This window comes from Chelmon rostratus, chromosome 9, assembly GCF_017976325.1.
Source record: "Chelmon rostratus isolate fCheRos1 chromosome 9, fCheRos1.pri, whole genome shotgun sequence".
NCBI lineage: Eukaryota > Metazoa > Chordata > Actinopteri > Chaetodontiformes > Chaetodontidae > Chelmon > Chelmon rostratus.
This window is the reverse complement of record NC_055666.1, coordinates 28,706,315-28,729,573: the sequence shown is the minus strand read 5'-3', so window position 1 is coordinate 28,729,573 and position 23,259 is coordinate 28,706,315. Positions and strand designations below refer to the sequence as shown.

The window sequence follows — 23,259 nt, the reverse complement described above, 5'->3', positions numbered from 1 at the left end:
GTGTTCCTGATAAATAATAAACAGCAACAGCGAGAGACAGACAGAGAGGTCTCTTTGGTGGGCGAAGACAAATATTTTGAATTGTTTATCAGAGAGAACATTTTTCTAATCAGTTTCAGCGGCCCGCGAGACGACAGCAGCGCCGTTTCAGCCTTCCTCGTTTTCAACGCGTATCCGACAAACAGACAGAAGCCGTCCACTCGTCTTCCTCACCGTCGTGTCAGGTGTTACCACATCAGACGGCCGGGGACGCGCCGGAGCTCGTCCAACCCGTCTCCGCTAACTCTGTTTAACACGAGCTAGCCTGCTAACGTTAGCATGGCCACCGCAAAACATCTGCACGCCGTTCATTCGTCTAATTAAAAGACGTGTTTGTGGGATGGACCGCTGCTTCCTCACTGAGGGGAGACCAGGTCTCCGTCTCTGTCCAAGTTCACTGAATTCATCCAAAACAGGAAGTGCCAGCTCGTCCTGAATAAAACAGATACGACATCTGCATGTGGTGAAGTATGAAATACAATAACTATATATAGAACACGTAGATATACATGAAGAGAAGTGTGATGAATAAACTAGAAACAGGGACATGAAGCCACTGTGAGTCTGTCCAGCTGTCAATCAAACACAGGAAGAGGAAGAGGAACGTTTCAGATCTTTTTTTTTTTTGAATAAATGAGTTTATTGATGTTTCCAGCTTTTACAAATTAAAATACATTTACAGAATCTTTTAAAATAAAAAAGCTCCAGATTCTTTGTTCCATATCTTTGAGAGATAGAAAAGAAACCAGCGAGGTGTTTCCTCGACTCCTGGGACAGACAGAGATCCAGAAATGTAAATAAATTAAATTAATCTTGTACGAATATAAAATTAAATAAGAAAAGGATGGTGACAAACTAATTGAGAGGGTAAATAGACATAACGGCACACTCCTTTATCTCCAGGAGTCCACGTCTGTAGGTGCTTTAATGTCACTGAGTCCCTAAATGTCTCACAGCGTTCGTCTGAAGTCAGTAATCAGCAGGTTCCTCCTCTTCTTGAACAAGGTTACACCTCTACCTCCACCTGCACCTTCTGTGTACTTGACCTTTATGTACACACATATACTATAATTATATACATTTTAGTATATCAGCACATTTCAGTTTCATTGGCATATTTTATTCTGTCGGTACATTTCACTGTGTATATTTATATTTTATTCTGCTTGTATATTTTATTCTGTTTGCACATTTCACTTCCATATTTTATTGTTTATTGTTTAGTATATTTTATTGCCTAAGTATATTTTCATTCTGTTATATTTTTAATTGCTTCACGAATATTTTTTTTATTGCATGTTGGTTTATTTTATTTTATTGTAGTTATCTTAATTTTATTCACTCTTTCTAGTCTTATCTTTCTTACCATCTAACATGGGGGTTGCAACGAAAATTTCATTGACATGTGCAATGACAATAAAGACTCTTGAATCTTGAATCTTGAAGGTTGAGCTTTGCTGTTATTGTTTCCATCATGTTCACTTTGACAAGTCGCTCTTTCCACTGATCTGTGGTCAGTGGTAATGGCTTACACCAGGACACCGCTGTCAGGATATTAAGAAGGGACATTTCAGATCTTTTAAAAATAAAGAACACATTTGACGAACTGGTCGACATCGGGTTGGACGGCAGGCGGGACGAGTCGGCGTGAGCTCAGCTGGACTTTAACAAACACACTGAGTGTGTGTGTGGACGCTGGGTGACGGACAGGAGACGCCTCCCGACCTCTTTGACGCGTATCTTCGATTGTTTATCAGAGAAAACGTTTCTCGTCTCGTCTCTTCCTCTGATTCAGCTGGAAACGATGACGATCAGCAGGCTGCAGGTTTTCAGGGTCTATCAGAGCTCGTTTTTAATACTCGTCTCGCAAACAAACACGTTAAAGGTCGAAAATAGAAACTTCTCCAAGTGCTCATCAAGAGACAACAAGACCTGTCTGAACTCATTTCAGCGTTGTTGTCTTTTTTTATATCCTCCTCTTTTTACTGCCCATCTAATGGCTTATTTATTACATTCATTCTTTATAAGCCGGCTCCTGTGTGGCCTCATTACGACTATAGCACTGCTTTGGAATTCCAGGATAATTATGAGCTTCATTGTTTTAATAAGAGTCTCGGTCAGCCCGGATCTCTGCTACGTCTTCACGGGTCCCGGCGGGAAATATATGAGGGCAGCGCCGGCGCCGGACAGATGGAATCAGACGCACTGCAGGTAAATATTTATACGCCGGCGTGTGAAGGAGGATGCTTGAATCTCATCAACTGTCTTGTAAAAGTGGTCTGATGTGGTGTAAATCTATGCAGCTGTACATCCTCGGCCTTAATAAGTCTGTGATGCAACTTCAGCTCGTCTGATGCTCTTAAATCAAAGCGGCGCTTTCTTCTCATCATGAGGTAACGTTTGGAAACTCAGCTTCGGCTTCGGCTTCGAGCTGATGTGGAGGAAAAATATCACGTCCACGCAGTCCAGGTTCACCTGTAGCCTTACATCTCTAACACGTGTCCTGTCCCAGAGACGCCAACAAAGAACAAAGAGATGATAATATTCACAGGAAATACTAGATTAGAAATGACGACTCTTTTAATAACGAGGCGACATGTGACACATTTAAAAGTCAACATCCGACACAGACGAGCTTTTAAAGGATAACTTTGGTTTTTTACAACCTGGACCTTATTTGTAGCATTAAATACGACCATTTACTCCCCCAGACAACTTTGGTGGCATTTGGAGTCATTTTGAAGAAATTAGCCCCAGAGGAGCGGCGCGTATATCCGTATAATGCGAGTACTCGGGGCATCCATGCGCAGCCTCTATATAACACATAATCTGCAGAAACTCGTTCATATTCCAATATTTAGTTCTGATATGCTGGTGCTATTCCCCTCTGAGCCCGTGGTGGCATGTTATCAACATCCGGCGTCTCTAGGCAACTACCTCTGACGTGGATGATGTCATTACCGAACGCCGGGCGCTGCGAGCAGCCGGCCACAACACGGCTGACTCTGCGGCGGTCGGCTACGAATACGCAATAACGAACCACAACTGTGCCAAACTACAGCTAAACTAGCCGACCGCCTGCTCAGAGGGGAATATATTTAATGCTACAAATAAGGTCCAGGTTGTAAAAAACAAAGTTATCCTTTAAACACCTCACACAGACTTTTACCACCAACCAAATCCTGAACATTCAGAACCACGACTGTGTTTAATCACTGTATTGTAATATAAACCTCTAATTATCTTTAAAAACGTTAAAGCAAGTTGAGCTAACAAAGGTCTGTAAACAGCAGCGACAGACCCACAGATCAGTCACTGCTGTTCATCTCGGATTCGGCTGCGGTCCTTCGTGGGTGTCAACCTTTGGGCAGTGGGCGAGCAGCCGCCAGCCAATAGCATCACGCAGGTGAGGCTGAGACTTTACAAAAAGGTAGCGATCACCTGCCGGACGGGAAGCAGCAGACATCCAAGAGGAAAGTACAAAAATGGCGGCGGAAACTCGAACGAGGCTCGTTCCAGACGGACCTGCACAAGCTCCTCGAATCGGCTGTAAACTGAAGGCGAGTCTTCGTGGACTCCTCCTCCTCCAATCGCGGCGGAGCAGCTGCAGGCGGAGGAGGCGCAGGTTAAACATGTGCAGCTTCCTGCGACGCAACTGGCTGCTGCATTTCCAAACAGCGCTGGGACTCCCCGGTGACGCGAAGTGCCGCATTAAAGCTGATGTACGTCCGAACGTAGCGCGCGGCCCGGCGCGCTCTGACCTCGCCGCTCCCCCTGGAAGCTGCTGCTGCTGCAGTAAACGGTCCTTGGCGTTGAAGGACATCGCCTGCTGTCCGTGATGGAAAGCCAGAAATCGCACAACGATGAGTGTTTTACATGAGCCTGGCGGTCGTGTTATCTAATCGGCCACTTACGGCGAGCGAGGCCGTCTTTGAGTGGATAATGGACGCGAGCCAGTTGCCCCCAGAATCCATTTGTGCCCTCTGTGATGTTGCTCGAAGCGGCTGCACGCACTCGTCCGTCCTCCGGAGACGTCTTAGGAAGCTCGGCGGACTCCCGTGGGACAAACGATCCGTTCTCGATCATCATCATTTAAAGCGCGATCCGAGACCAAGTTCATCTAAACAGGAAGAGCAAACACACACACTGATCCTGGAGCAGCGAGACGCTTCGTCCCGCCGGCCGTCGTCCTGCACACATCCTGCGTGCGTTCTGAGGTCGCCGTGGAAACAACAACACGCTCAGGTGGTGCATGTGTGCAGTAAGCGTGTAGAAGTGGATCAGACTTCAGGTCAGATGTTGATCTGAGGCTGTTTGCTCGACACTTCTGTGTTTGGTTGTTTCACTGACGGTCGTGTGTAAAGACAGAGTTTAAATGATTAATCTGACAGATATAAACAGTTTTCAGGGTTGAATACTGATTAACGGCGTTTTAAAGTTGTAATCAACCACAATCATTTGTTCATTTCCAGCAGCTGAAACGTTTAAAAAACATCTTTATTTTCTTCTTTAATTCATCTTAAAACTGAGACTTTTATTTTGAAGGGCACAGTTCAACGCTTCAGTTTGAAGCTTTCCTGAAGTTTTGCTGACTTTTATTTCTCCTGGAGTGAAGTTTGTATTTTTTCTGAAGGATCTGGAGACTTTCCCGTCAAACAAATGTTCTGTTTTAACACAAAGTCGAAACTTTTACTTTAAACTTTTATTTTTGGCCTCTTTCCTGGAAGTGTGTTTATTGCACTTCTGCTGCCTTTACTTCCTGTTTTGCTTCTGCAGTCTTCCTGGACAGGTGAGTTTTTCCTGGTGTTCACCTGCAGTGTTTGTGTATCTGTGACGTTCAGTCACCTCAAACTGTTTGGATCCATCCTGACGGAGCTCCAGACTCCGAGCAGACCGACTCGTCGTGTCGGACATCACGTGGATATTTGTGAGGAAGATGATGATGATGATGATGATGACCGAAGCAGTTGAGATTTTAGTTCCTGTCAGCTGACCTGAAGAACGGCTGCATCCAGTTTTTAACCTGCTAACCGGCTCTGCTCTCTGTTCACCTGTTGCCATGGTGACTGACCGTCACAGCTGATTGAACTGACTCTGATCAGCTGTTCGGGGTCAGTCAGTCAGGGTTCAGGTCTTTGTTAAACCTGTTTCTCAAACGGGCCTCAGCCGGTTGTTAAAGTGTGAGTTGAGCGGCGGCGTCCTGCCTCTGACTCATTGTCCGGACGCCGTTTAACATTTCGTACACGAGGTTTCGGCGCGCCGCCGTCGGGCCTGTGATTCCAGCGTGCGGCCCGTTTCACCGCCTCCTACCTCACGGCCTTTTCCGTATCTGCGGCGCTCGGCCGTAAATCAGCCAGGCTGCCGCTGCGTCTCCGTCCGCGACCGCCGCGGTCCAAAACGTCTCCCCGTCCGCTCGCTCTGGGCGGGTGCCAGCGAGCGCCGGTCTGCTGAGATCATTAAAGGTATTAGTTACCTCCTCCTCCCCCCACCCTCATTAAACATGCTGAATCCATTTGTTTAGCAAGCAGCTGAGGGAGCGATGGGGAGCTCGCCCAGGCCGGGGATTGATTTATTAACACTGATTCCGCCTCAGAGACCGTCCCGCTGACGACCGCTCCGCTTCAGGAATTTCAATGGAGGCGAGGAAGCTTCGCCTCGCCGGCCGTCAGCGGCCTTTCGTGGACGTAACGTGAAGGACGCAGAATAAACTCTGACTGAATGTACGGAGCTCCGACGCTGCCAGAACCGAACAGAACAGGGTCCAAATGAAGAGAAGCAAAACTAACCAATCAGAATTATGATAATACGTATTATTTATATAACAAATAAAAGTTAATTCATTTCATTCCACTGCATCCTTTAAACGCACATAATGCAGCTCGACAACATATTCTGACCACATGCACACGTCAACATGTACGATTATACAGTACACACACAACACATACACACCAACACAAACATTTTCACTTTGATTCATGATTATTATTATATATTTATTATTTATGATGATTTTGTCCTGATTTTGTCCTAATTTTGACTAACATGTACGTTGTGTTGCGTTCATGTCTCATCATTGTGACTTCTCAAAATGCTGACTCAGTCAAAACTATAAAATAATAAATTAATTAAATAAACTAAGAAAATAAAAACATGAGTCAAATATTATCATCATTTTTACTTTCTCACTGGATGTCTCGTCGTTTCAGTTTCAGTAACTCAAAGTTTGACGGATTCATTGAAGATTTTGAAAAGAGGTTTTTAGTGACGTGTTTTGTCCTCTTGGCGTCCTCGGTCTTCCGTACGAGCGGCGGCTCCATCTGGAGAAGGTGTTTACAGTTTGACTGTCGGGAGAGATGCTACGACATGAGCGATGAAACGCTCTCTGCTCGCCGCAGCCGCAGATGTTTGTGAGATATTATCTTGGAGGGCCGGGGGTGCCCAGCTGTCTTCGCTGATTTTCTCTCCCGCGTTACAGTCCAAGCTCTCAGATATGTTTTATGATGAATCTACATATTTCCTCTCTCCGGGGGGACACACATTATTGGGAAGCACTCGATCTCTGCCTCCATTTCCTGTCGGCTCTAATAGCTTCCAGGTGAGAGGTGTTCCTCGGCCCCCGCCTGGGAATGCTTATTAAAACTGTTTTCCTATTGATACAGTTGGTTTGATACTCACCAGATTTGACAAAGTAAAGATCTCATGTTTGGCGTAATATTACAAGGGAAACATAAGTGAGTTATTTGGCCTCGACGTGCTGGAAACGCAGCGTTGTTAAAGCGCAGGCCCCGAAACCTGAAGCGGGGTCCCTCGGCCGCATTTGGTTTTCATTATTTTTTTGTTGGAGGAATTGAACAATAGCACCCAGGGATTAAGTCATGGGGCGGCCGCGGCCAAGCCAAACATCCTGCCTCCCCCACAAAAATGAAGACAGATGAAGAAGGGAAGCAGGTGTAAAGTGTACTTCGCCTGTTCGTCCTCTCCGGGAGGTGTCGTGCACAGAGTCTATCCCCGAAAACATCTCGCCGAGCTCTGAGGAGGAGGAGGAGGAGGAGGAGGAAATGAAAACAAAAGGCGTTTTCTATGTTCCTGCACTCACTGAACACTGTTAATGGGAACTGTTAAAGGTTTAATGGGAGGAGAAAACGTCTGCACTCCCAGTTTATTAGCCTGTTTCCTACCTGTGTGTGTGTGTGTGTGTGTGTGTGTGTGTGTGTGTGTGTGTGGCCTGTTACTAAATGCATGAAGGCAGATGAGGGGGATTCATGCTTCAGGGGGTTGCAGCGCCAACATGGCGACGGGCCGATCGTAGGCGTGTGCTGAGTTTAAGGTCTCCACACATTTAGATTGTGTGTTTGTGCACAGGTGAGAATCAACATGCAGAGGCTCTTCACGCCTCAGGTGTGTCACGTGGCTCCGCTCGACCTCACTCACTCAGAAAGCTTTAAAAACTGATGACAAATCGTTTGCATGCTGAAAAAACACGAGTCTGCTGGTCAATAAATCTCGTGTTCAGACTCAAAGCAACAACATGTCGGTCCGTCTTTGAATTCTGTCGGACTTCCTGTCTGCGGCTCTCAGCTCTGAGTTCATTGGTTCCTGTAAATCTTTAAAAACACCTCATTAATACGTCGATCAGATTCAGCCGCATGTCGTAGTTTTTATCAAACAAACGGAGGATTGATCCACGTTCGCTGCTCCGAGCCGTGAAGGATCCCTGTTCACGTGTCGGTTTGGACTCTGACCTCACCTATGAAACGGGTTTTGATTGGCAGCTTCTGCTGGAGCCTGATGACTGAGGCTGAACACCTGTCGGAACAGCACACCTGATTCATCCCCAGAGTAACAGCAGTCACCGTTCAGCAGGTCAGAAGCAGCGTCCATAAACCTGCTCCTGCTGAGGAACCCATCCGGAGCTTCATCACAGACTAAACTACTGAGCCGCCGCCTGACTGCACCTGAACCAGGTCCGAACTGTGCAGGGATGTGTTCAGGCGTCCCTCCCAGTAACGAGGAAACTGCTGACCCCTCTCTGAAATATTCTCCCCGCACTGAGAGGAGGTTGAGCAACACATGGTTTCGATGGGCCCACATCAGATTTCCAGTCCTCGTCCAGAACCCCGTCCTTCCCAGGAAACACGGCTGGCGAGCGCGAAGCTTTGGACGAGTGATTTACATACCTCCTCCAGCTCCGAGCCCAGTTGGCGAGGGCTCTGGTGTCATCGCGAAGGCCGAGCCCGAGGCTTTTCCTGTGCGAGATGACTTACAGTCCCCCCGTCAGTCCTGAGCGCTGCTTTATAATCACACACACACACACACACATAAAACCCTGAAACTGGGCCTGCAGCGGTATCACCATGACATCATCAGCGCACAGGAAATGGTCTAATTCTTTAACGTTTAAGAGCGCAGATGTATGGCGAGCAGCAGTGACATAATGTCACTTAATTCCGTTCTTCGCCCAAAGCAAACACACCTGCACTCACTCTGCACCTCCTCCTCCTCCTCCTCCTCCTCCTCCTCCTCCGGCCGATTGAAAAATATTTCAACTATTCGTGCAGTCAAAACATCTGAGCTGTAAAAAACTCTCTTTCTTTCTGCCCCCCCCCCCCCCCTCGTAGCTCTCAGCAGCCGAGGTCAACAGATCCAGCAGCTTCTTCTCACTGAGTCTGAGAGGAAGTCATTTCCTTCCATGTTCTCTGTTTCCTCCGTCACGTGAAGCGGACCAATGACGAAGCAGAGCTGCAGGATGTTTGTTCAGCAGGTGAACTCTGGGGGCGAGGTCGCTCAGGTCACACCTGCACGGCGTCTTTTGAAGGATCCAGTTGGTCCGTTTTAGCTCGTAGCTGTAAAACACGCAGTTCACGGTGTTCAGGACTATTTTCTTACCTGTAGCGCTACCTGCGTTGTTCTGGTGTGAGATCACACCTCTGGTGACTGATGATCATCCACTGACGCGCTGTGAGCAGTTTCATGTAGGAACTATTTTCTTTGTGCCGAACTACACCCGCCAGCCGTATCACCGTGCAAAAAGAAGCTTCGTCTCGCGGACGAGACGTTTCGCCATCTTCACAGAGTGAGACGTAAACACTGACGGCGTCCTCCGCAGATCAGCTGTAACGTTAGCTAACAGCATCATTTAGCTATAAGCTAATCTCCACAAGCTCGTGATGTCACCGCATTAAATGGAAATGTTTAACAAACTTAAACGTAGCATTCATGTAAATAAACTGATGGAGTACTGAACATCGAGCTAACCTAGCCTAGCCTCTGGAACAGCCTGATGTTTCTCATATTTCATTCTGTTCTTCATGGGGTGACGCTTCCTTTTATTTGCCGGGCATGATGGCGTGTTGGCAACTCTGCACAATGTAAAATGATGTTATACAGATTTCAGTAGCATCCTTGCAACCATAGCAACTCCCTCACACCTGTCCGTGTGTGCATGGCGACAGGAGGAGGCGGCGTGGGAACAATTTATGTCTTTTTGTCTTGTCTGTCTGTCCGTCATCAGTTCTCTGGACACGAGACACGGTGTGAAAAGTGTCGACTGTGTGAATCTCACAGTCAGTGAGTGAGAGTGAGACCCTGGTAAGATGCTCGTTGAACAAGAGATGTTATTGGCTGGTAGATGTAACTGTTTGACCAATCAGGAGCAACAGTGTGTGATTCAGAAGGTCGCTGACTAAGACTTTAGGTTGAAACAGTCATTAGTTTATTTGGCTGTTTGTCCGTCTGTCACGCAGTGGTTTAGTTTTTATTCTTTGGTAAAAAATGTAACACGTTTAGTTATAATTGTGTGTGATCATCCAATCAGCAGCCTCTCTTTCCATCGTAACCATTTCCCTTTAAATCTGTCCAGAAGTCCTGATGGAGCATTTCTGAGAGACCGTGTCATCAAAATGTTTCCACACTGTCAACAGTGTCCGTCAGCGATGCAACTCTTCTTCTTCTACTGTCTCTGAGTATGAGTGTGCTTCCTGTTCGTCTCTTCTTCCTGTTCGTCTCTTCTTCCTGTTCGTCTCTTCTTCCTGTTGGGCTCGGTCTGGCAGCTGCAGCGTGGAGTTTGGCCGAGGACGTGCAGACTCAGGGAGGGTCGGGGGTTTTCTTCAGGTGTTTGCTTCGTTAGCCTCGGGCGTCGGTTTCCGCTAACGAGCGCTGTGTATTCAAGAAACTGACTTCGCAGCTCATCAAGCTTGATGCTGACGGTGGAGCGAAAGTTAATTGTGCTTGGAGCGGAGCCTCGGCAGGTCGAACGCTGCCAAACACCCCCGTCCCACCCCCACCTCTCTGCCGCAGACTCTGATACCGGGCTGTTCTGGTCCTCAACGATGAAAACCAGACTTCCTGCTCAGGACTACAGGCCTGATAAAGACCACCGCTGACCTTTAGACTTTAAAAAGCACTTATCACTCTGACAGGAATTTTCTTTTTCTCTCAGCGTGAACGAACGGACGGGACTGAGAGAGAAACTACAAACTTACTGAAGGTCCTGGTTTTTATTTGTCCTGGTCTGCTGATGGTCTGAGCTGTTCTTTGATGGTCATGGGTTGGTCTCGTATCAGGTATACGTGGCTCAACATTTGAACTTAAACACATTCTTATGCAGAAACATGTTCTTTTGAAGTTCGATGTGCAGACTCCTCAGTCCTGGATCCAGACCTCTGCCTCGCCCACGTGGATTTTAGGTTTTACTCTTTCACAAGTAACAGCTCTTAAATCAACACTTCTTTGATCAACACGACAAACTGCTCTTAACAACCTCCACCTCCCTCAGCCGTCACCTGACGTCGACGCCCACCTGAGCGAGAGTCGAAGAGAAGACAAAGATGCAGCAGGAAGTTACTTTGTGTCAAAAACCTCACTTCTTCTAAACGTGATGGTCTCACTCTGTGTGACATCATTTCCTCAGGAGATCGTTATCTCTGATGTCCAATCAGAACAAACCTCGAGAATTCCTCTTAGAAACCAGAGAAGAAGACTCTTAAGACCTGAGAATCGTCTCCTCGGACTTGCAGTGATCAGTGATCGTTGTCTGTCACACTGCTAAGTGCTAACAGAGCTGCTAACAGCTAATTCAGCAGAGTGTTAAAGGAAACAGGAAACACAGATTAAACACACAGATATTTTATTCATTTTCATTTCATCCATGTATAATCCATAAAACACCTTCTGTACGTTGGTGTAAACTCGTGTTTCTGCTAAAAAGACGAGCATGTTGGACTTCCTCAGTCTCTCTGGACTGTCTCTCTGCAGACGTCATCAGCTGGTAAAAACTCTGCAGCTCTTCCTGGACGCACATGAAGGAATAATAATTAATTGAAAATATTGAGCACACAAACAACAAAGTTTGAGTCCAGCTCTAAACTCGTGTCTCTGAAGGTTCAGGATTGTGGATTTACAGGATTCCTGACTGTCAACACAAACCTCCGTCTGAAGCCTCCGGAGTCGTCTCGTCCATACAAACCTTGACGGCGTCCTCAGACGTATTTCTCTCCTGATCCCGGCTGATGTTTTTACCTTCTGCAGAGCTCTCGCTCTGACTGAAGGATCGCTGCTTTGGCTCAGAGCTGCGGCGATTGATTCGCATCAGCTCGAATCCAAACGTCAATCAGAGCGCCGTCTTCGCGATCCTCCGCCAACAGTTTCATCATTAACTGCAGTCTTCGGAGGTCGTTTGGAGAATTTTCCCGCTGGATCAACGATGCTGGAAAAGTTTGGTAGTTTAAGAAACTTAAGATGAAACATAAAACATTCTCAGAGTCCACGTCCTCCAGTCCTTTACTGGTCTGTTTCCAGTTTGGAGATGTTTGCGTCACTACATTTATGAGATGGCTCTAATTACCGCAGAGATTCTTCTTTCTTTAATTCGACTTTTATTCTGAAAAGCAGGCATGTTTCAGCCCACTGCGTCCCAGCTGAGCTACATCCTGGTTCTCCTCTGACTGAACTTCTCTGTTAGCTTTACGAGTCTTTTGAGTCTTCATCAAACTCGTGAGGAGGTCAGCTGTTGTTTTCATCATCATCAGAATCAACACCCCAGAGCGCCACATACGGGCGCTCGGACAGGAAACAGCAGATTCTGCGGCTGTCGGTGCCGTTTGTTCCGTTTGTTCGATTCTTCCTACAGAAGTGTTTGTTTTATAGACGTCTAACGAACCTGATGGACGCTGATGGATGGACTTTTATATGTATGTGAGTCACCGGGTGACGTTTGGCGACGCGTCGGCTGTTAACAGCCGAGCGCTTGATGTTCACATTTCCTGCCTGAACTCCATCAGCCTCCCACAGCTAGCTCAGCTAGCTCTCCAACCAACCAATATGGTTGTTTTGGCGTCACAGCAGTTTCTCACGTTAACGCTTTTTAAAGCACCATTATTTCTGCCAAAAGGGGGCGTGGCCTTGGTGCCTGATGACGCCATGCTGATCTGGTCAATGTAAGGCTGCCTGTCTGAGGACGAGTTTCATTCACTGAAAAGAGCTTCAAGTCCTTCAATCAGCAGACAGAAATATGACGAGTTCAGGTCAGAAATGAGAAAATATCTCCAGAAATAAAGATAACTGAGGTGAGAGGAGGTCATGTGACATTAGAGGTGATGCTGCATCAACAGACGTTTCGTATGTTTCGTGTGGCGAAGGCGGAGCTGTCAGCTGATTTCACTGTTTCTAACACAAACTGACATTTCAGTGGCTTCGTCTCACTTCAGTTACTTTCATATGTTAGTCGAGCTTCTTTCAGCATCTCCTCCACTTCAAAGACGCTTCACGTCCTTTCGGTGCTTCAAGTCATTTTCACCACATCTTGAGACGTTTGAGGACAGCAGCAAACATCAGGCGGGGACTTCAAGCCAAATGTAATCTTTATTAGACTGTTTCTGTACAAAAAGCACTGGATCACAGGAAAAAACAAACCAAAAAAACATGCATCTATTTACAGCATGGCCAGAGACGGGAAAGAAAGAAGCCGGGGGGTCGCCCCCGTTCGTATTCTAAAGACATTAATTAAACATTGTGCTTTGATATACTTTGATGATATATTTCATATTTCACAAAGACGCAGAACCTCTGCCCTCTTTCACATTGAAGTAAAACATCGAAAAAAGTACTCTGCAGTTTTTAAAACCAGGACGGTGAGAAGCAAACTTTCTACAACTGTGACCGAAGAAAGCGGCGAGCTGTCGAGACGTGACGGCCGAGGAGTTCACGCCGGCTGAAACGAGGAGTTCACGCCGGCTGAAACGAGCTGCGGCCGTTCGCTCCGCGGGCCGCTTTCATTAGTGTCGCTGAAAAATGGCTTTGCGTAAAGACACCGGGCCGTTCGCCGCGAACCGACGCGCCGGCGTCCGGCGATGCTGTCGGTCCTGCTGGATTTGCATAAAGTCGAAAGTCGAATCCGTCCGAACTCCAGATTCCAGATCCCCTCGCCTTTGATTTTACAGACTGATTTAATGTGTCAGGAGTTAAAGGGACGTCGTTCTCAAACAGAAGTGCTTTAATGCAAACTGTGAAGGAAAATGAAGTTTCCTCAGAATCTTTTAATCATGAGACAGTTTGTGACGTCGTATGAGATCATTTTGATTGGATTTACAGGTCCTGGAATCACAAAATGATTGATTAGAATTGTTCGTGATTATGAGAATTATAATGACGCGACGCTGACGATGCAGTAAACTCCCGGACTGCTGCAGAAGCTTCCTTTGTGGAGATCGATAGACTTAGATAGACTTTTTTAATCTCATAACGGAGACATTTACTGTTCCTGGAGCTCTTAGAACACACGGGGGGGTGGGGGGGTGCAAACAGTGTCATGTTGGAAGGTGCAAATCGTGTTACAGGTAAATCTTTTAACTGTAACAGGTGTTGCTAACTGAAAGGCTAACCGCTAGCGTGGACTTTCAGCTCGACATCATTGCTGCCGATTCAAACCTGATGTTTTTGTATTTTTTTGGGGGGGGGGGGGGCTGAGGGACAAACAAAACCAGTTCTCCCAGTTTGACTGGAGAAAAGCTCGTTAAATCGACAGAAGCGTCGACGCCGATCGCCGCTGTGTTGATAAAACAAAGACTTGGTCGATCGTAAGGCATCAACACGACTTTTAGTTCTTCTAGTTTTCCAGACTTTTCCACGGCGGCGTGGAAGGCGAGCTCGCGTCACGGAACAGGAACACGGTTGCATAAGTAAAAGATCCGGATCGCGTGCGACGACGAGAACAGCACCATCAACGACAACACCAACATCGACGGACGTTTCCTTGAGATCGGTGGCCCAAAGCTCGGTTTGAAAATCCGCTTCCTGTTTTTAAATCGTACAGTCGTTCTCACCAACAAACACAAAGACTAGAACCGGGTCTAATATTAAAATGTTCAAAATATCGTCTTCTAAACACCGAAACCGAGAGATACGCTCGGTCCAAAAGAAGAGTGGAGGAATATTAAGACGTTATAAGCTTCTGAAATATAAAACTTTCACATGACGAGGATTTCTGCCGTCGGAGCGGCGGAGAAAACATGTCGGTGCATATCGTTCTAGCTTTCATCTTTTTTTCGACTTTTGTCTTTTTTCTTTTTTGCTAAGATGCATTGCTCTTAAGTGCCCCAACGAAAATAGTGCATTAAGAAATAACCATGATTATACATTTCACAATAACACACGAAGGACGAGAAGAACCAGGGGAAACACAAATGATGCCGTTTACAAAAAGTTAAATATCGTATCGGAAAAGCGTTTTTATACAAAAGTGATGAAAGCGTTTTTTTTACGTCCTGCTTTCAAAAACAGGGTGAACACGTCATGACGGGTTTTTGTTTTTACAAAAGGGTTAATTCCTCTCACTTGTTCACTCTTTTTACAATATCTAAAAGGTATTAAGACATCAAATGTGTTTACATATATATTTGAGACTATCATTCAGGCCTAAATCACAAAAGGAACTTCCCAAAACATACTTTATAAATACATAGAAAATAAGCACAATCAGAAGAATAACGAGAAAATCTGGTACCTAAATGTGATTAAAACTGCTGCAAGCTTTTCTGGTTAAAATCTACCACTCGACACACCTGCGGAACAGAACTACTGAACCGAGTTTTCCAAATGAGAGACGTCCAAAACAAAAGTCCAACAGAAAATCCAACGTAAAAAAAAAAAAGAAACCTGGATGCGAGAGAAACATCTGCTCAACATCTCCGCGGTTTGTTCCGTCTTCCTTCAGAACATCATCACGTTTTCCTCCTTCGTACAATATGAGACACAAACATCGTTAAAAGCTATGATACAGAAAGGAAACACGTGGTATTCATCGGGGCTCCGGCCTCGAACATTTCTGATTGAAAACCCGTCAAATCCGGAAACCGTCTGACGGTTCGTCCGGATTTGAAGAAAGGTTGATTTTTCCTGGTTTCTGGACTCGGACCGATGCAGGCTCAGAGTCCAGCGGGAGCTCCTGGTCCAGTTTAAGACTGAAGAGACGAAAGCTGCGTGTCGTTGTTTAACCCAAAACTAAATTCTGTTAATATCGTTGATAAACATGATCACAGCGTCTCCGTTGACATCCACTCATTTCTGTATGTGAACATTAATCATCAGACTCTTGACTCTCACAGTGATCATTGATCACAGTGACCAGTCATTGATCCTTGTGAATCTTTTTCTTTAAATCTTTACAGATTTTGGAGTTTAACATGTTTTCATGTGTGAAAATTAAACGGTTCCTCGTGTACATGAATTGAACGAAGCTGATTTGTTGTCGAAGCTACGTCGCTGTTTCATGATGCGGCTTCAGGTTGTGGTTCAGGATTGTTCTGTTTTGTCAGTAATTAACAATTCTTTTTAGTACATGGATGAAATTAGAGGTCTGTCTCTGGTTTCTTCTGGTCGTCTTATGAGTCAGGTTCAGTTAGGTCGGGCCTTATTTGGCGCCTACAGGCTCATGCAGAACTCCATTTAAGAAAAGACTGATTTTAAAAGTCTGCGCTGCATTAACACTTTGACTAAAAATGATGTTGACTTCATGGTTTCAGATTAAACGGCACGTTTAAGACTCTTCTCATTAATGTCACGTTGGATGGAAGTAAACGGAGCTAATGGAGACCTGGGATCAGAGTTTGTTTGATATGAAGATCTGTGATAAAATGTGGAAGACGTCAAATCTAAACCTGATCAAACCTTGCTGGCTCGTTAGCCGATGAGGTCGAAGCTTTTCTCGGTGACGTCGTCGCGGTGACCAGAAGCTCCCGGTGGACACGCCCCCTTCCTGTCTCACAGTGGTTCAAACTGATCTGAGACCTGTTCGGTCTCGAGTTTCATAACTCACACAACATGAAGTACTGCAGACACCTGCCCTCCCACCCACAGTTCAGTCTTCAGCGCTGACCTCTGACCCCCGCCGAGGGGGCGCCGCCTCCGCATGGAGCCGCCGCAGACGTTTGACGCCGACGTCTGCGGCGGCTTCGGCGTCAGCTTGGTGAAGTCTCTCAGCCAACACGAAGACTGGCGGGAAATGAATCGATGGAGAGTCGAACTCTTTCTTCTGGCGTGGCGATGGATTCTGGGTCGTCGGGGTCGGTCGGCCCGGGGGATGATGGGAAGGATTTTTCTGCTGTCGTGTCGTTTCAGGCGGGCAGGGCCATCTGCGCAGGGGGATCGGGGGGGTCTGACAGTACCTGGCTGAGGATCCTCCTCCTCCTCCTCCTCCTCCTCTTCCTCCTCACATGGGCGGGACGATGAGACCGGCCATGGCTGAGAGACGATCAGAGACAAACACGTTCAGTTGGATTTGAGACGTTTTCTTTACAACAAGCAGGATGATGTCTGCTGAACTTGGACCTGAACCTGAACCTGACCCTGGACCTGGACCTGGACCTGGACCTCATCAGTCTGTCCAGAGTCAAACAAACAGGAAGTGCCTCAGTCTCCTGAGGCAGGTGGACAGATTCTGCCATCAGTCACTTGAACGCATCACGTTCGGCTCCTCCATCGTTTCCCGCCGTCTGTTAACGGGCTCGTTAACTGGCTCGTTAACATGAAGTTACTTTATTATTTTTATTATTGAGTTTTCTTAAACTGTCAGTTTACAATAAAAATGAACTTCAGGAGTTTTCTAGAAACGAAGTTCAGTGTCGTCATGGAAACCTGATATTAATGATTGAACTGGTTGATCTAATAGAAACAATGACGACGAACTAACTGAGCAGCGACTGATCGCTTCCTGAATCCTGAAGGTTAACTCGCTGATTCGCTGCTTTAGAATCATGAAAACTTTTACGAACATTTTCAGAAACACGTTGAAATGACGACTTTTCATCTCTCAAATTTAAATCTCCTTCTTGTTAACTTTGATATTTTCACTCTTTGGAAAGATTTGTCCTCTTGTCTGCTTCCAGCAGGTTGCTTCACTCTATCATCAATAATCTCACCTGAGTTTCGGTTTGAGTTTGAAACAGGTTGAATTCTCAGGAACCAATCAAATCTCTTATTTTCTGTGCCAGAAGTTATGGATCAACTTTGACCTTTGAGTGTTTAAACCAGGTCGTAACAAAGAATGGTCATCATTACAGTGACGCTGGACGTCTGTCCGGCTGTCCGGCAGAGGACGGGGGTGCTGACAGGCAGGAGGGGGGGGTGGGGGTGGGGGTGGGATGCTCACCCTGGAGGTTGCTGCCATTGGTGGTGGTGCAGGTGGGGGGCGGGGAGGTCTGTGGCCGCACGACAGGGGCGAAGGCGCTCTTCTGTTTGACTGCAGAAACCATATGGACAGGAGAGAATGAATAAGGGCCTATGGGAGCAGAGGAAGAGAGAGGAGGAGGAGGTGAGGCAGGACGGGGGAGTCCTACAGGAGGAGGTGACGGTAACGAGCAGGCAGGCGGACAGAGGAGGTGAGTGATCGATGGGAGATGAATCATGCAGGAGGAGGATGAAGAGGAGGATGAGGAGGGGATGGGTCCCTGCCTCAGATCGGGCCGAGAGGATCTGGAGGAACAAACATGCTCATCTGGCAAAGTTGATCCATAACTCAGAGGACTTTTATTCTGAAAAACCAACCTGATCCAAGCTGAGAGCAGCAGCAGCTTCATCCACACACACTGCCCAGGTGTGTGTGTGTGTGTGTGTGTGTGGTTCAGTCCCATTCTGTGTGTTCAGGAAGAGATGTTAGCTTAGCTTAGCATGAAGACTGGCAGCAGAGGGAAACATCTAGCCTGCCTCTGTCCAAACTTATCGTATAAAAACAGGATTTTTAAATATCATTTGCAGAGAATGTGTGTTTTTTTAGACAAGATAAGAAAAAAGATGGAAATGTGAACATCTGCATTTCCATGACAACAGACAGGTAGACTCCGCCTGCTGATGAAGAGCATGCAAGCAGCCACTACAGGTGAGGTGTTCATATAACTGAATATTTAGAGTTAAACAGGAGAGATTTAGATGCTCATCAGGTCATAAATAATAAATCATCTCTAAAATGATTCCTCGTATTTTATGTATCAAATTAAATGTTGACGTTCGTTTCGATCATGTCACATGATCTTCATTGACAGAGTTGCCCAGTTGTCATGGAAACCTTCTTATGATTTCTGAATTTTAACACCTACGTATCCATGACAACTGAGTAAACCTCCCCTGCTGATGAAGATCATGTGATGTGACTGAAAGCTCCAGAACAGCTGCCAAACAGAGCGCAGCTGATTCTGAAGTCAACAACTAAACTCTGTGACATCACAGTGACATCACACGACATCACCGTGACCTCACACTGAGCTTCAAACGTGTTGGACAGAGGCAGGCTAGCCGTTTCCCTCTGCTTCCAGTCTTTATGCTAAGCTAAGCTAAGGTGCCCGTCCTGAGCAGGCAGACATGTGACTGGTCTTCCTCTCAGAGCTGCAGACTTCATGAAGCACAGCGAGTCTGTCAGTGACGCGAGGACAGCGTTTGAAAATGGAACTGTAACATGAATGTAGATGTAGTTTATCGCTTCGTGCCAGCAGCGATCAGTGTGTCCTGGACCGCTGCCCCCCCCCCCCCGCTCACATTTCCTCTGTTTGGCTGCTTCTTGGTGTGTTTCTGTCTGTTCCAGCTCATTTTAATGGATTCGGCCCAAAGCGTGAATGCATGAATGCATGAAGGATGCGGTGAGGATGTTAGTGGGGTTAGTGGAGGAGGAGGAGGGGGAGGGGACGGGTGAGGAGGAGGAGGATGGACAGGGGGACAGTCGGAGGAGGGAGGAGGTGAACAATGCGTGGCGGTGTTCAGTCGACACACACACACACACACACACACACACACACACACACACACTCAGACCCTCGGCGGAGGGAAACTGTAGCTCAGCCAGGCGAGATGTGAGCCCACCTTTTGTTTGGTCGCCAGGGACGACAACATCACCTGGCACGGAGACGCAGTTTGAGCTCGATACCTTCTAAACGAGTCTCGCTGAGACCGGCTGAGCTCTTTGATACAGAAGCCAAAACAATGGAGCGATCCCCGCGGGCGACTTTAGACTTCACCGGTCTCCAAAACACACCTGCGCCTTCCAAGCAGCAGCTCGACTCCAGGCGAGTTAATCAGAGCCGAGCGTGAAGTTTCAGAGGAGCGGCGCTGAAAACCGCCGAAGCGTCGACTCGTCTCCTGCAGCGGGAAACGCTTCGCTCTCATTGGCCGTCGTTACTCTGCGGCGTTCGCCGCCCGCATGAGTCCGAGGACCAGGACGACTCTGGCGAACTTCAGGTTGTGTTTAAAGCTTCATTCTCTTCACACATTAATCTTGAATTTCATTCAGGTGAGTCAGGCGCAGTGAACAGAAGCTCGTATACAGAATCACGACACTGATCCTACAGATTTCCTCTTTCTGCTCTTTCATTGGCTGACGCACGCTGATGCTGACGCGTACCTGCTGCAGGATATCAAACCTCAGCACTGACTCACGATCACGTTTGTTTCTCTGCAATCGCTGACGAAGCTTCGACGGCTTTCAGCCAAATTAACTTTCTTCTCTTTTTCATTCCGTCAAAAACGCTGAAATCAAAAACATCAAAGTCGACTTTAAACAGTTTTAATTAAACGTCATTTCAGCTGCTTTCAGGAAACGACGCCGCGACCGCGAACTGACGTCATGACCACAGAAAAGAAGCCCCAACAATAAAAACAGCTGTTTGTTCTTTCACCTGAAGCCTCATCGCTTCACTTCACACACACACGTTTCACATTTCCAAACACTGAAACTGTTTGAAGCTAACTTCCAGCTGTTAGCTGGATTATAATTTAGCCTGTTTTGGTTTTGTGATGATAAAAGTGAAGCGTGTCCGTGATCATTGACTCACTGGCGTAAGCAGAGTTGGTGGAGCCGTTGAGGAAGCTGGGGGATCCGGGCACGCCCAGGTTGGTCATCCCCGCCCCGTATCCGTTCATGGTGGACGTGATGGTGTTGTAGTTGGACTGCTGTGGCGTGGAACTCGGCACGTAGCCGCGAGGGGACACGCTGTTCGAGTTGCGGGAGTAACCTGCGAGGAGGAAACACGTCAGAGTCAGAGAGGCTCACACAGCTGCGGCACCCTGAGCCGGGTGGGTTCAGCCGGACCTGAACCAGGACCAGGCCCAGGCCGAGGTTTCGAGGCGGAGCGGCGAACGTTTAATCTGACGGCTTCACGTACGAAATATACGAATAAAACGGACGTGATCCAAAGCAGATGAAGGTGAAACACAAAGATTGTAGAGAGTTTACTGAAGTCCATGAACCTCCTCGCTGTGACCTCATCATCACGCTCGCCCTTCATCTCTCACCTGGCTGCTGCGCTGCCGTTACTTTAATGCCCCCACCTCCCCCCCGTCCTCCCGCGGACCGACCCTCATCCAGACCCACTGAACACCACTGTTCCCCGCAGCACTCAGCCCGACCTTTAACCCCCCCGCGAGGCTCCCGAGTTCCCACCGACCTCGGGCCGAGCAGAGCCAACAGTGTGCCAAGTAGCGGATTACAGCTCGACCCCCCTCAACCCTCCGCCCTCGTCCGCTTTCCCCCACTTCCTGGTTCGGGCCAACGCAATTCCCAGCAGGAGCGGCCGATGGAGCGCTGCCCGGGACGAGGGCGAGGAGCGCCGGCGATGGGAAACACATGTGGAGGAGAACAGTTCAGGGAGGGGCTCCTCTAAATGTCACGATTGTTCTTTAATAAAGAAGAAACGGGTCCGGTTTTCTGCCCTGTTTGTTCTGGCGTGCTCGCTCCCTGCCCGTCCTCGACCGCAGCGGCGTGGGAAGCACATCCTCCGACCTCACGCCGTTCAGATGGAAACATGTCGAGGCGGATTGGAGGAGCTGCTGGTGAACCGGTGGACGGAGCTGCGTCTCAACCACCAGCTGGTTTTAACTGGAAACCGGACTTTAACGAGCCAATCGGCTCGCTGACAGGTGTCACATGTTTTCACTGAAACAAACAGCTGAATGGACTGAGGGTGTCGAACTGTGACAGTCGGAGACTTCTGTGATTCATTACTACCAGACCTCCATCGGGGGGGCCGAACTCTTGATCTGCTGAATTCTGATTGGCTGTTTCTCCAGACGTGTCGCCGTCTCGTTGTTGTTTGTGTTTCATCTGACGGGACGACGTCACGTCTGTTCTCTCTCATTTTCAGCCCAGCATGATTTTGGGTTTTATAAATAAAATTGACCCGAATTACGAGATACGGAAATCATAATTATGGGATGCAGAAGCCGTAACTATGACGCACAAAGTCATAATTACAAGATGCACAAGTCTGAACCAATAAATCCTGTGATTTCTTCTCGTTGGCTCTTCTGTCTGAAACGGACGCTCCACATTTTTTGGACTGTAAATCAGAGAACGTTGTTTTTATGAAGCAGAACAGTCGCTGTTGTCGAACATTTCTAACGGACGCTTGTTAGCAGAACATCTGGCCACATGTGACGGGACGTCAGAGCTTTCATCCCTGTGACGCTGCTGCAGCTAAACACTAAATTAAAAATGTGGAGGTGGACTCTCGACCTCTGGGACACACAGCTCTGCTCTGTCTGGAGCTTTTGATCAAATCCCTCCGCCTTCTTCGGCGGCAGGAACTAGTTCAGGTGTCAGCGTCATACGTGACCGCCTCTGTGTGACTGAGGCCTCAAACCTCTTCACATGACTCCACCTGAACAAGCTCCACCCGCCGAACACGGCTTCGAAATCTGGTCCAGCTCCAGAAAAAGCGTGTAAGTAAACCTGGAGCTGAGCACAGATTGACTCGTATTGTTCAGGCGGTCCGGAGGCGACCGCGGCGTCCAGTTCTGCCACCCGTCAGCTGTCAAAGTGAAGCAGAAGAACAAAGACAAACTACAGAGGAAGAAAACCGCCGCGCTCGAGGAGAAGACTTGACGGCGAGCTGCTCTGAATTAGCGCAGTAAATTACTCGCCTCGTCCGTCTGATCAGGCCTGGGCTCAGGAGCCGCTGTTTTTATTAATGTTTTAATCACGGCAGATAATTGCGAAGGGCACAAAGAGCCGTTCATACTTCATAACAGCGGGAGGACGGCGGTCAGATCCTCGGTGTAATGTTTCCGACCGGAGAGCCCGACGCACATAAACTACCGAGTTATGAATTTCCAGCTCGCCGCGGCCTCGTTTCCCATGACCTCATAGATTCCTGTAAGGTGTTCGCTGCCGGCCGATGTGAAAAGCAGACGACGGAGGGGTGGGGGCGGGGGCGGAGGGGGCGTCCGGGGAGTAAAAGCAGCTCTATCTGCTTCCTGTCGATGCGTGTTCACAAGCCGTTTGCTGCACGTTCTCCTGAGCGTCCGTGACAGAAGCAGAGCCGACGGCCGAAAGGAAACGTGGAGCTTTACGCTTCACGTCTCCTCATATTTTATCCATTTTTCTTCACGTCAGCATGTTCAGACTCAAAGCGGCAGTCGATGCATCTCCTGACACGTTCTGAGTGTCACGGCCTGACGGAGCTTCTTCCTCTGAGCACACAGCGGCCCCAACAAACGCTCTATTTCCTCCTGTTAGTCTGAGAGAAGCTACACTGAACAGCTGTTTGAGGAAAGGAAACAACTTTCCTAAACATGAAAATACATAATTGTGTTTTTAAAGGTTTACGTCTTCAGTAGGAACCATCGAGCTACAGACAGGAAGTCAGACGGTGCTGATAGTCGGACCAACGTGTTGTTGGTTTGAGTCTGAACATGAGATTTACTGATGGTCAGAAAACCAGGGTTAGAACCAGAGTCTTTACA

At 47.6% G+C, this 23,259-nt stretch overlaps 1 protein-coding gene across 4 annotated transcripts in view; it reads right to left on the bottom strand.

Annotated features, from left to right (window-relative positions):
- Positions 1-16,744: 16,744 nt before the first annotated feature.
- LOC121611160 (transcription factor COE3-like) overlaps positions 16,745-23,259 on the bottom strand; it is a 120,906-nt gene continuing 114,391 nt past the window's right edge. For 2 of the 4 annotated variants that reach the window (XM_041943546.1, XM_041943547.1), the window contains exons 14-17: positions 20,887-20,889; positions 20,352-20,531; positions 17,684-17,773; positions 16,745-16,776 (exon numbers count right to left, since the gene is read on the bottom strand). In XM_041943546.1, coding sequence (XP_041799480.1) covers positions 16,745-16,776; positions 17,684-17,773; positions 20,352-20,531; positions 20,887-20,889 — 305 coding nt within the window. Of the gene's footprint in view, positions 16,777-17,683; positions 17,867-17,938; positions 17,982-20,351; positions 20,532-20,886; positions 20,890-23,259 lie in introns of all 4 variants that reach the window. The other 2 variants (XM_041943545.1, XM_041943543.1) reach the window with 2 other exon arrangements.